This window comes from Magnolia sinica, chromosome 5 (genome assembly GCF_029962835.1).
Source record: "Magnolia sinica isolate HGM2019 chromosome 5, MsV1, whole genome shotgun sequence".
In the NCBI taxonomy this organism is placed as follows: Eukaryota; Viridiplantae; Streptophyta; class Magnoliopsida; order Magnoliales; family Magnoliaceae; genus Magnolia; species Magnolia sinica.
In genome coordinates, this window is record NC_080577.1 from 33,145,479 (window position 1) to 33,158,087 (window position 12,609).

General features: G+C 38.4%; 1 protein-coding gene across 1 annotated transcript in view; it reads left to right on the plus strand.

The window, feature by feature from the left end:
- The window catches only part of LOC131247018 (uncharacterized), a gene marked incomplete at both ends in the record, with an annotated part of 72,777 nt that overhangs the window by 42,121 nt on the left and 18,047 nt on the right, over positions 1-12,609 (plus strand). The window contains 5 exons of the mRNA XM_058247462.1: positions 2,967-3,116; positions 11,080-11,334; positions 11,625-11,765; positions 11,847-12,164; positions 12,370-12,543. Coding sequence (XP_058103445.1) covers positions 2,967-3,116; positions 11,080-11,334; positions 11,625-11,765; positions 11,847-12,164; positions 12,370-12,543 — 1,038 coding nt within the window. The remainder of the gene's footprint in view (positions 1-2,966; positions 3,117-11,079; positions 11,335-11,624; positions 11,766-11,846; positions 12,165-12,369; positions 12,544-12,609) is intronic.

Genomic DNA, 12,609 nt, shown 5'->3' on the forward strand with positions numbered 1-12,609 from the left:
GGTGAGAACATAGATGGCCAATAATTGCAGTGTGGGTACATGGCCTTTTTACATTGCCCACCACTCGCCTGTCATCCATCGGAAGCATGTTTTAGTTTAAATAGGGAATGCAATTACTTAATCATAAAATATACTACTTAATTAGTTTAAATAGTAAACATATTCACATTGTATTATTGTTTCTCTTGATGCTTTTGTCGGTGCGGCCAAGAACATACCCTTGGCATCTCTAAAGGGCAACAACTGTAAATACAGATTCACGAATCACCATTATGAATCATCCATATCTGTACAAACTATAAAATCACCCAATCTGTGCTGCAATGGGTATATTTGTAACACAAGCGCTTTAGGCACGCTTTAAGCCAGACCCCACCTGAACCACCACCAACCCAACTGTCCCCCTTACTCTCCTGCTATTGCCCTCACCTCCCCTACTACTCTTACTAACCTTTTGTCTTGAGTGCCCAGATGACGACCTCTCCTCTACTCCCTATCTCACCCTGATGCTAAGGACTCATGCATCGCCAGCCTATACTTCCTTGGATCTTGCTTAGCAACATAGTTTTTAGCATATGCCAACACATTGTAATTATTGTCATCCTGCTCCTCATCAATAGTCCGTAGGCCTCATCTAGGGTCTTGTAACTCCCTAATATCTCTATCTCATGTCTGTTGTTTTTGCCTGTGTTTTCTCCTCACTAATCAGTTTTCTAATCTTTGCTCTTGCTTCCTTTGGGAACACTTGGAACAGTCCATAGTCTTATACTCCCTTGCCAAGTACTCCTTCAACATAGACACCCGTTACTCCTTGACATGTGGTTATAATAATTGCAAATTGTTCCATATCTATTTGCTTCTTGATAACATCCAATGTTGTCATGTGCGATCACATATGCCATTTTGGGAGCATAGATCGCATATGCCATGGTGGCATATTCGGTTTTATGATCATTAGGCATTATGCCATGGCATATGCGATTATGCCATCACTTATGTGATGAAAAAATGTAAATTTTTTGGAGGGATGTGCGATCGCATATGCGCACAGGCCCCTTGGGTTGCATATAATTGCTTATGCCATTTGACAAGAATGTTAATAACACAATAATCACTTAAATCTCATTAAATCAATAAACAAATAATACCTCCATCCGTGTATCCATGCAAACATACATCCATTCATCCATGCATGCATACATATAAACATACACAAACTCATGTGTGATGATCCATCCATCCAACCATCCATCCGTGCATGCATGAATACAAACATACATAAATAAAACCATGATGGTCCATCCATCCATCCATCCATCCATGAATTCATACAAAGATACATAAACACATGCATGATGATCCATCCATCCATCAAGCCATGCAACCATCCATGCATCCATCCATGCATACAAATATACATAAACACAAGCATGATGATCCATCTATCCATCCATGAATGCATATCAAAGATACGTAAACACATGCATGATGATCCATCCATCCATCCATCCATCCTTTCAACCATCCATACATCCATCAAGCTATCCAGTTCCATTCATGCATAAAAACATACATAAACACAAGCATGGTGATCCATCCATCCAACCTTCCATCCAATCATCCATCCATCCATTCATGCATGCATACATATATACATATGTTATACATACACACACACATGCATGATCCATCCGTCTATCCATGCATGCATAAATGCATACATACAGACTAAAATGACACATGCACACATGCACGAACCATCCTTCCACCCATCCATGCATTTGCATGCTTGCACACATATAGACAAGCCATTCATTCATCCAAGATCCTGCCATTCTTCCAACCAACCATCCAACTAGTTGTGCATGCATCAATGTATACCTGCATGCATACATCCACGATCCATCCATCCATGCATGCATACATACACGTACATACACTATACATACCTGTATTTCATCATACAATTGTGCATCTATACAAAAAATAATAATATTAGGCACTGCTCCCACTTCAAATTGCACTTCAGATCCGCTTTCCCTTTCTAGTTTCCTACCAATTTGTAGTTGTTTACATTTTGAAACAGATGCTTCCTCGCTCTCGCACCTGAATTTGCTGCCGCTTTGCTTCACGCTTCATGCAACTATAGTTCCATCTTTTGGTCGATTGGTTTTTCTTCACAGAGGTTGGCTAATTCATGTCGTTTTCACTGAGGGCCTGTTTGGATAGTGGGAAAAGAAGAAAAGAAAATGGATGGCTTCTCCCATGATGGGATATTTTGCAATGTTTGGGTCGCAAAGAAACATTGGATTTCAAAAAGCAATCATTACCCAAACACCATAGTCAAATGCTCATGTAAAAGGTAACTAATGTGGGAGCTTTATTAGATTTCCACTTCCGATCCAAACAAGCCCACTGAAATGGAATCCAAATCTCATGGAAATCTTGGGAAATCATCACTGAGCCTTCATTACAATTTTGATCTCTTTTATTTTCTTTTCCCACTATGCAAAAACAGGCCCCAAGGTCGCAACTTGTTCTTTGAGTAATAGTTTGATGTCAGATAAACTAGTTTTGAATGACATGAGGTGCTACCCTTGTGTGTTCTAGCTGGAGGATGATTGTTTCTTTGTAAACTCCTATCACTTGTTTAGGTGACACACTCACATTTAACATCTTCTGGATTTCTTGATTTGCAAATTGGTGTATGCAACTTCCAAGAGGCCTCATGTTCTTGTCGTTGCATTAGAAACACATTTTTGCTTCGGGATATTTTTTAATTACCTTTTCTTTTCCTTTTTATGCATTTGCTGTTCATGTTTTATGCCACTTGATTCAGTGTAGTTTTAAACCTTGTGCTGCTTGATGTTAATATATTCCATTTAAATCTTCGGCTGCTTGATGACTGTGAATTTATTGGTGTTTTGTGCGCTCTCCTGCGTGCATATTGTAATCAATAATTTCAGGTACTACAGGAAAGGAATGGTTTGTTTCACAAGCTGCCAACGTTGCCTAGTGGGTGCTCTCCTGGACTTGATAATGATCATCTAGTTTGTGTTAACAAGCTTCGCGAGTGTTGGCACAAGTGCCAGAATGCCGTTGTCATTGATGACCAGGTATAGTTTTGGTGTAGCAGAAGCACACATATTTTCTTCATGATTCTTTTAGGTATTTATTACTCATTCTTTGATAATGTTATAATGTTATTTGGACAAACATTGATGGTGTTAGGGGTTAGAACATCATATAAAACAGTGAAGAGAGACATTTGTGTACATGTTTCATTGTCACTGTCCCTGTCATCATTATAGCCTTGTCCCAGCTATTTGGGGTTGGCCTTCTTCATGATCTTTTGGTAAGAGCTTGAAGACAGCTTCCCACTTGATGTCAACCCTCCCTTGGCTGGGGCCCAGCTGGTATGTTGCTATGACGGTGAATTGACTACACACACTCAAAAAAAATGATCCAATGCACTTATGCATTGGGACAATTTCAGCCCAATCTCAACCCTGTCAGTCCATAGTCAGCCCCCAAACCATCCATAAATCCACCATGCACAACGTAAAACAGTCCCCAATTTCTGCCTCAAGCCTGCCCAACTTTTGTCCACCTCCCGCCAGAACACCTCTCATGAAAATAGGCTGAATTTGTCCAGAAACTATCCAGAAATGTGTCTCATATTTTCTATCTTTATCCTGCCTAATCTGCCCCGCACACAACCCCAGAATTCCAGCCTATGATCTATCCTCAAACTTCCCAAATTGCCGCCCCCCCTTTTGGACTGAAACTCTGCCCCAAATCTGCCCTTATCTTTGTCCAGTTCCCACACAAATTTGGTATGAAAGGCTGATGTCTATGCACAATGAGACATCTTTTAGTATTAAGATTGGTGGGAGAATGACAAAACAAGGTGCCGAAGATGTTGCAAAAGCTATTGGAACAGGTTGATTTTTGCTGGGTCTTGTGCCTGCTAAAAAGCCATAAGGCAAAATATTTAGAACTAGATGCATGATTCATGGAACGAGCATTAAGATGATAATCAATGGAAATGGTTGTGAAAACTTCTGTCTGAGGAGGCAATAATGAAATCATTAAGTTTGGATATTTCCCCAAATGTGCAGAATATCCAACCTGATGATACCTTTTAACTTATTTCTTCCAAGAGAAAATACTCAAAAGGGTGCATGGTTTAAAGTCACTCACTCGGACCATTGCCACATGATACTTGGAAGACTGGATAAAACAATGAAAAACCATCCTTGATGAGGAGAACAACACTTGTACATTCATGGAGGATAGGAAAAGGTACACAATGATGTCTTAGAAGATCTAGTTATCCCCAGAGCCTTCAGAAAAAAAAAGAACTGGCGAATGAGTCAAAGGAAATCTAAATCCCTTGGGGCACAGCTTCTCCTAAAAACCCCAAGGAAGAGATTCCTAATGCTAGCGTCATGAACCATGCTGATGAACACGCATGACTCACTATTGGCTTCAGTGATGCACTATAGATAGGTCATCTGATAAATCTGCAATATATCCATTGATGGATTAATGGAGGAACCTAATGATGAATTGAATGATTACTTGGGAGACCACGAAAGACACATCTATAGTTGGTATGTAGTGTTTTCAGAATCTTGCAATATCACTGATATATCCCATGATATATCAGTTATCCCAACTGGGCGATATGAAACCCAACTTTAGTATTCATTTTTCATGGTATTGTGCAACATATCGTACGATATTGTGATATATCATGGATATCACGATATCGTGTGATATATCCACACTCCCCCTTTATAAATTCTTAATGTATTGTGTAAGGTGTTCTGTAACCGGTACAATATGACCGTAAAGGGCGATACGTATAGGTAAAAGCCGTGACCATTACGTGATGAAGGAGTGAAATGAGGCATTTGTTTTGTTTTGTTTTTTGGACCATAATGGCCATTACCCCAGTAAAGGTTGTAAAACCATTACTTTTTTCTATTTAAATCCATATTCTCCTCAATTTTCTACTTTTTTCATTTAAAAAAACTCTCCTAGATCATTTTAAAGCAAATTTCTACCTCTTACCATAGTTTTTAGGATTAAAACCATAGATTGAAGCAATTTGAGCAAATAGAAGCTCCCCCTGCCATTTTTTCAAAAAATTGAAAAAAGTGGTATTTATGCCTTTTCCAATTTCTAGTTTTAATGCTTGATTGTGATATGTAAACATTAGAGGTATATAACCATGTTCATTAGTTCACCAGACAACTCAATACAACATTGTTTCTAAAGAGTGGACTGTTACGCTACCATAAACATGTTCAAAACAAAAAATAAATACATATTTGGAATATTTACATTATTTTGAATTTTCTAGATATTTTTTCAGAAAATTTCAGATTTTATTTTTATTATTTTTATTATTTACTTTTTACAACCATTATGGAGTTTGTAACAGTCATTATGTCCCTGCATCGACCGTTACGACTAATACCTGTATCGGTAATGGTGGTGACCATTATGACCACCACTACCAATGCAAAATACCTTGCTATTGTGTGATATATCAATATCAATTGCGATATTGAAATGAAGAAAAGGAAACCGACATTGTTTTGTCTGGAAAATTGATTAAAAAAATGATTTTTTTTTTTTCAAGGAAAAAAAACCCTTCTTCCGAGTATGTTGTAAGGTGTTTTTGACTAGTCTACTCTAGTATGTTGGAAGAGAATCTTCAAATTTCTCTGAAATCGCAATCGAAAGCCTCTTGTGGCTGGATTCTAAAAGGTGCATTTTTTTATTTTTATAAAAGTTTTGATTTGCTTTTTGGTTTACTTTTGTATGTTGTAAATAGTGTCAAATGGTAAGAAATCTATAATTCTTTACATTTTGCATGATAAATTATGGATTTGGAGCTTCAATTTTGAGATTTGGGGGAGATAAGCTGAATGTGGAAAATTGGGAAAAAATTGAAAGAGATGGAATAGAGAAGAAGAAAGAGAAAAGAAGAGAATGCAGAGAGAGGAGAAAGGGCTAAAGTTAAGATTTATGCCCCCCCTGTCTCCTTTTAATAGTATGGAAGTTTCATAGTTATATAAATGCCATTAATAATAAAAAATCATCTCTTCTATTGTAGATGAAAGTAAGCCATCTAAGTGGTCCTATGTAGGCCCATATCACATTCATTAACACTCCTGATGTAGGATGAATGTTTTGTAGGCTAATATGCTAGATGAGACCAAATTTCAGATTACTACAATTAAATGAAGCATAAAAATCAAGCATTCTACTACAAAAAAGAATATTCAGATTTAACTAGCTTGGTTCTAATCAAAATTATCATCCCACAATGCTCAATCAAAATAAAATTAGGAAAGAAAGGTCCCAACGAGACGTGGGAATCTCGGTCTAGCATAGGATCATTTCAACATTCAAATAGATTCATGATTTTGAGGTTTGGAAACAATTTGGGGATTAGGGAACCAAAATAGGAAAATTAGGGTTATGATTTGGGGAGAAATTAGAGTTAGAGTTTTAGAGAGAGAAAAGAGTGATTATGGCTAGGGTTTCGTAGAGGCCGCAATCCAATGGTTGAAAACTCCTCTGATCGCAGCCCACATGCATCTTCCCAATATGGGGTCTTCCAGATGCACGTAGTATGCATGTGGGGTCTTCAAAGTGGCCCATTAGGGCCCATATAGATGTTGTCCATTAGGCTGTACACGAACCGAGTTAGCTCGCTCGACTTGACTCGAAAAAGCTTAATTCGTCTTGGTTTGAAACCGAGTTCGAGCCTAGTTGAGCTGATTTTTTGAGCTCGAAAAAATTTCGAACCGAGTTTGAGCTTGCCTGAGCTCGACTCGACTCGGATCGAACTCCAACTCGAATCAAACTCGGATCGAACTAGTTCGGTGACTCAGTTACTTTGATATTGATGTTGCTCACCAAGTGTTTGATGAAATGACTCAATGAAGTGTCAGCCGGGGGTAAGGAATGTATATGAAACAAATACCCTTTTTTCTTGATTTTGATGTTACCTACAAGGTGTTTGATGAAATACCTGTAAACAGCTGCTGTTGTTTTACATACAGTAAGAAATTGAAAGTGCACTCCATGTGTTTGTGAAAATGCTGCACAGGCTCGATCTTGGCTCGAACTGGCCCGAGCTGTTAATCGAACCGAGCTAAGCTAGCCAGTCAGGCTCTACACTCCCACCGGAGGCCTACACAAGGACTTACCACGTACTCACCCGTGTTGGTGGCCTTCCCAAGGACTTGCTCACGTACACACCCATGTCAGTGACTTACACAAGGACTTACCCACATACACACATTTGTCGGTGGCCTACACAAAAACTTGCACACGTACTCACCCGTGTTGGTGGCTATACAGTCATTCACAACAACCTACCCGAGTTTAGGTCACAAACTTTACACTCAATCCTACACGAGTGTGAATGAACTCTACAATTGACGCTTGTCGGATTGAGCCCCTTTGTAGCGCCTTCTTTGGTTGCTTCTTCAAAGCTCTCCCATGCTTGAATTCACTCCCGTTTTGTTTCCCCGATCGTCGATGCCGTTGCTTGCTAATGCTTCAACTTGAAGATCAAACGCCTTGCATGCGATGCTCCATTGATGTGACCAAGGTGATGGGAGGATATATGAATCTCCTACAACACATGGGAAGGTTGCAATCATAGGGGATTCACCTATAAGGGTCTTCTAAAGGATTTGGACAAACGATATTCCAATAAGATTGGGTCTAAACTATAGAAAATGGTAGAGTTCAAGTTCATCTTCTCATTGGAGGTTGAAATCCTCATTAGAGTGTTTAAGCTCATGAAGATGACTTGAAACTCATGTGATTAAAGGTCTAGGATGTGGGATATCAATATGGAATCACATTGCCTTCTATTGTAGCAAAAACCCCTTTAAATGCCTAAGAACGAATGCCCTTTATAAAACACTAGAGCTCCAACGGTAAAAAAACTGATTCTGTTGATCAATCGATTGACCAAATCCAACATATTTCCAGAAAAGCTTGTTGGACATTTTGAGGTTCCCTCGATCGATCGAGGGAGGGCTATCGATCGATCAAACATAATTCAGATTTACTTGAAAAAGCTTGCTGGATAGTTTTGTTCAAGCTCGATCGATAGAGATCGATCAAGGGTCGCTTGATCGATTGAACGATCGATCGATGACCGCTCGGTGGTTGTTGTTTGTGTAGTTTGTTTTACAGCAACCTAGGACCTCTAAAGCCTTTTTAAGCATGTTCAATTGTGGCTCCTAGGGCTAATGGATGATCAATCAATGTTTTCCTATTAATGCAATGATTATCTAGAGGTTAATGGTTGTTTTGGGTTAAGGTTACGGTCACCAAGGCACCTCGTATACCCGTTCTTCACTTCCTTGATGCTCCAGTCTTCATGTGTCTTCAGTCTTCAGCTTCTAAAGGCTCAATCGAATCCTTGACACCGACACACGTGATTGATAAACAAGATGGATAAGTGCACTAACAACCCGTAACTGCACGGACCTGTCATACAACGTTCGTACAGCCGTATGGCCTCCGCCTCGTTGATCATTTCTCTTCTTCTCTATTTTAAAAACCCTATCCCTAGCCTTTTATTAAACCCTAAATTCTCAATTTCTTGATTTCCAAACCTAAACCCTAATCCATTCAAAAGGTAGCAAAGCGTAAGTGAATCCTTGAAGCTAGAACAAATCCTATGTTGGATGGATGTTCTGCCTTCCATTGGGCCATGTCTAATCAATAGCCTTAAGGGTCTATTTTGTGGGATTGTGACGTGATGTTGAACTCGAGCTTTTGAATATTTGATTTCTCTAAAATTGTGCTAGATTGACTTTATTTTATGCTTTGATTTAGTCTAGCAATCTATTAATTAATTAATTTACATCATCCTAGTTTAAGCCATCCATCGTTCGTCAACTGGTATTATTCTACTATGACCTAGGCATATTATTGGTTTGTGGAACAACAATACTATGCCCAACCCTGTTGAGATGGAGATGATGATTTTGAGCTATTGCACAACTTTATGTGGGTCTGAGCCACAACCACACACATTTTTCACAGATATATTTCTAGTTTTTTTTTTTTAATTTTTTAATTACTTCTTTTGCTTTTGAATGTATTGCTTGTGTTTCCATACATGTCTTCTTAGATTTATATATGAATAGACTTTGAATATACTTGCATCAGTTCAGTCAGACGACATGTAGTTTGGGACCCCGTACAAAGGAAACCTATTATGTGCACTTGTTTTTAGTGATGCGTTGATTTCTATCTGTGTATTGATGTCTTTTTTAACAATCTTTGAAATTTCATTGAAAAATTCGACCAATTTTTCAATATTTCTGCACAACAGCGATACACTATGCGGTACACCAATGCGATAATTAATATGCATCTATATCCCAAGGGCATGATATATTATGTGATAACGAAAACATCGCTGAGATCAAAACTTGATGAGGTGATTGACCATTTAAAATAGAAGAGAACATCCGATTTATCAGAAAACATGCTGTGAGTACTGCATCACTTCAAAAACTCTTGGGAACATTCATGTGAATTAAGGGAACACTAGTTAAGGAGGTGACACTTTTTCTATTATACAACCCCATTTTGTCATGGGATGCACGTGATGTTTGATGTAAGCTTACTATTTCAGAAAAAAAACTGACTAAAAGCTTGGGACATGTACTCCTTGGCATTTTATACCGAAATACAAACACTTTTGAACTAAACTGATTTTGCACTTCCATGTGAGAAGTCCTAAAAATAGAAAAAAATTAGCAAGCCTGCGAAGCATGTGTAGTAAGGTTATTGAAAGAGTTGAAAGGATATCGTTGACGTTGAAAAATCAACACCTCTCATTGGGAGGAAGATTGACATTAAATAAGGCAGCATTATCAAACTTACTAGTTTGCTTCATGCCCCTCTTTAAGAGCCCAAAGGATGCGTTGGACAAGTTGGAGAGGCTAAGGCATGATTTTTTATGGCATGAAGCAAAAGAGAAGCATAAGTTGCATCTGTTGAAGTGGGATGGGGGTTGTAAGTCTTATGGGGAAGGTGTTGTAGGTATAAGGAAGTTGGAGGTTATGAATTCAAGATGCTTGGTAAATGGTTATGGAGATTTTTTCTTTTCAATTTTCAGATTTTGTTTTTATTATCGAAAATTCATATACAAATATATTGGACGTAAAAAAAAAGTATCATCTATCATGTATGTATTTATGGATGGATGGATGTGATGATAGGATGGATGGGATGGTTGGATGGATTAGATGGTTGGATGATGAATGGATGGTTGGATGGATGTGTGGATGGTTGGGAAGTTTGGATGAATGGGGTGGTTGGATGGGTAGATGGATTGGATGGTTGGATGGATGGATGTATGGATTGGATGGTTGGAATGTTGGATTGATGGGTTCATTTACTTTTACATGACCCAGTTATTGTATGGTACCTGCATTTGTATTATATAAAATCATTTTGGTTACTATTGGACTGATTTCTTACGATAGCACATGGTTTTAGGCTCCAATTAAATGGAAACTTATTATGTATGCATTCTTTTTGCAATTTTTTTATTCCTAAATATTCAAATATATGTGTTTGGGCATCTCCCAAAGTTTCATTGAAAAATTCCACCGTTTTCCCATGTTTCCCCCGCATTTCTGGTTATCAGCGATATTATCGGTGATAACAGTATTGTTTCCGTATCCCTGGCCAGCGAAACTTGTAGTGATACTGACAACTTAAACACTAAAGCCATATTGTCAGTTTGAATTCTCGACATTTTCTCCTCACATGCAGTGTTTTTAGCACTTTTGCCTTCCCTTCATTTGGGAAGCGGCCTTTATTATCATCTTAGTTTGCAAGGTTGCTATGAAGTCTTCCCTTGTAGTTTTTTTTCTTTCTTAGATTCTTTTGATCTATGATGTTTGTTGCTTAGTATCTTTCTAACAGGCATATGGTTTCCATTTATCAAATGCTTGCGTACAATACATTCATGCTTCAAAATTCGAATTTACCTGACAAAATTAATGTTTGCAGGAACGAATTATGGAAGTGATCTTCTTTATCATATCTTTAGAGTCCTATGCATGCCGGCCTTTCCTCATAATCTCATCTTCCACTGTTCTTCATGTATGGGAAGCAGAGTTGAGGCGTTTAGCACCATCTATTAATGTTGTCACTTACAGTGGGAACAAGGATGTCCGGAAGTGTATCCAGGCACTGGAGTTCTACGAGGAAGGTGGCTGTGCAATGGTTGAAGTACTCTTGTCATCTCCTGATGTTGTTGTGGAGGTAGCGTCTCTTATGTTTCGTAGTCTTTATTTGTGACATGGAAAATCTACTCCCCTTATTCTATAGCTTTGCATAATAGTTCCATATGGTTCGATTAATTACTTCCGTTGTGTTCTCAGTCGGCCCTCTCTATCAAGCTAAAAATACATGCCAGTTTGTTAATAATTTGATATACCAATGTTTTGACTTTGCTGACCGTGTTTTAAGTTTTGTTGTTCTTTATGTAGTATCATTGTTAAGTTTACAGGAGTGTTTTGTATTTCAATAGCGCTTGACTTGTTCTTGTGCAGGACTTGGAAGCTTTAGAATTGCTAGGGTGGGAAGCAATAATTGTTGATGAATGTCAGTACTCTAGAGTGTCACAACATTTTGAACAAATCAAAATGCTTGCCTCTGATTTTAGGCTTCTTCTTTGCAGTGGTCAACTCAAGGTACTTTCTTCCTTTGGCTGAATACATGATGCTCTTTTACTTCATGCACTGACTTGTTAATCTCTTCCATGGATTTTTCAGGACAACATACCCGAGTACATCAACCTGCTGTCATTCCTAGATTCAGAAAGCAATGGGATTGATGATGACAGTTCAATGATTGGCCCCAGTGATGATATTGGCATACTTGCTGGACTGAAGGAGAGGTTGGCACAATACATTGCATATGAGCGGAAGTTGGACTCAAAGTTCATTGAGTATTGGGTACCTGTCCAGCTTTCAGATGTGCAGCTTGAACAATATTGTGCTACGCTGCTTTCAAATTCTTGTTCCCTTCGTTCATGTGCAAAGACTGATCATGTTGGAGCTCTTCGTGATATTCTTAGTTTGACCCGAAAGGTTGGACCAAGTTACCAGTTATATCTCTCTGAAAATGTTAGCTTCACCTAAAGCTGCTGACTGAAATTCATTGCTTGCTGCATATGTTCATTTGGTGTCATTACTTGGTTGTTGTCTAAATGCTAACATTATGCGGGCTACTACTGGTGTGATTGGTGATATCCTAGGCTTTTAAATGGCTTTCTTCTGTAATTTTTCTTGGCAGTGTTGTGACCATCCCTATCTTGTTGACTTATCTTTGCAAATGAAGCTCACAAAAGGGCATCCAGAGGTTGAGTATTTGGATGTTGGAATAAATGCAAGTGGAAAGCTACAGCTCCTTGACAAGTTGCTTCCAGAGATTAAAAAACGTGGGCTAAGAACTCTGATTCTTTTTCAGGCATGTAACTTGTTTATGATCCTGACTTAATTGCTTCTACTTTTCTTTGATTGTTCATGGTTATTT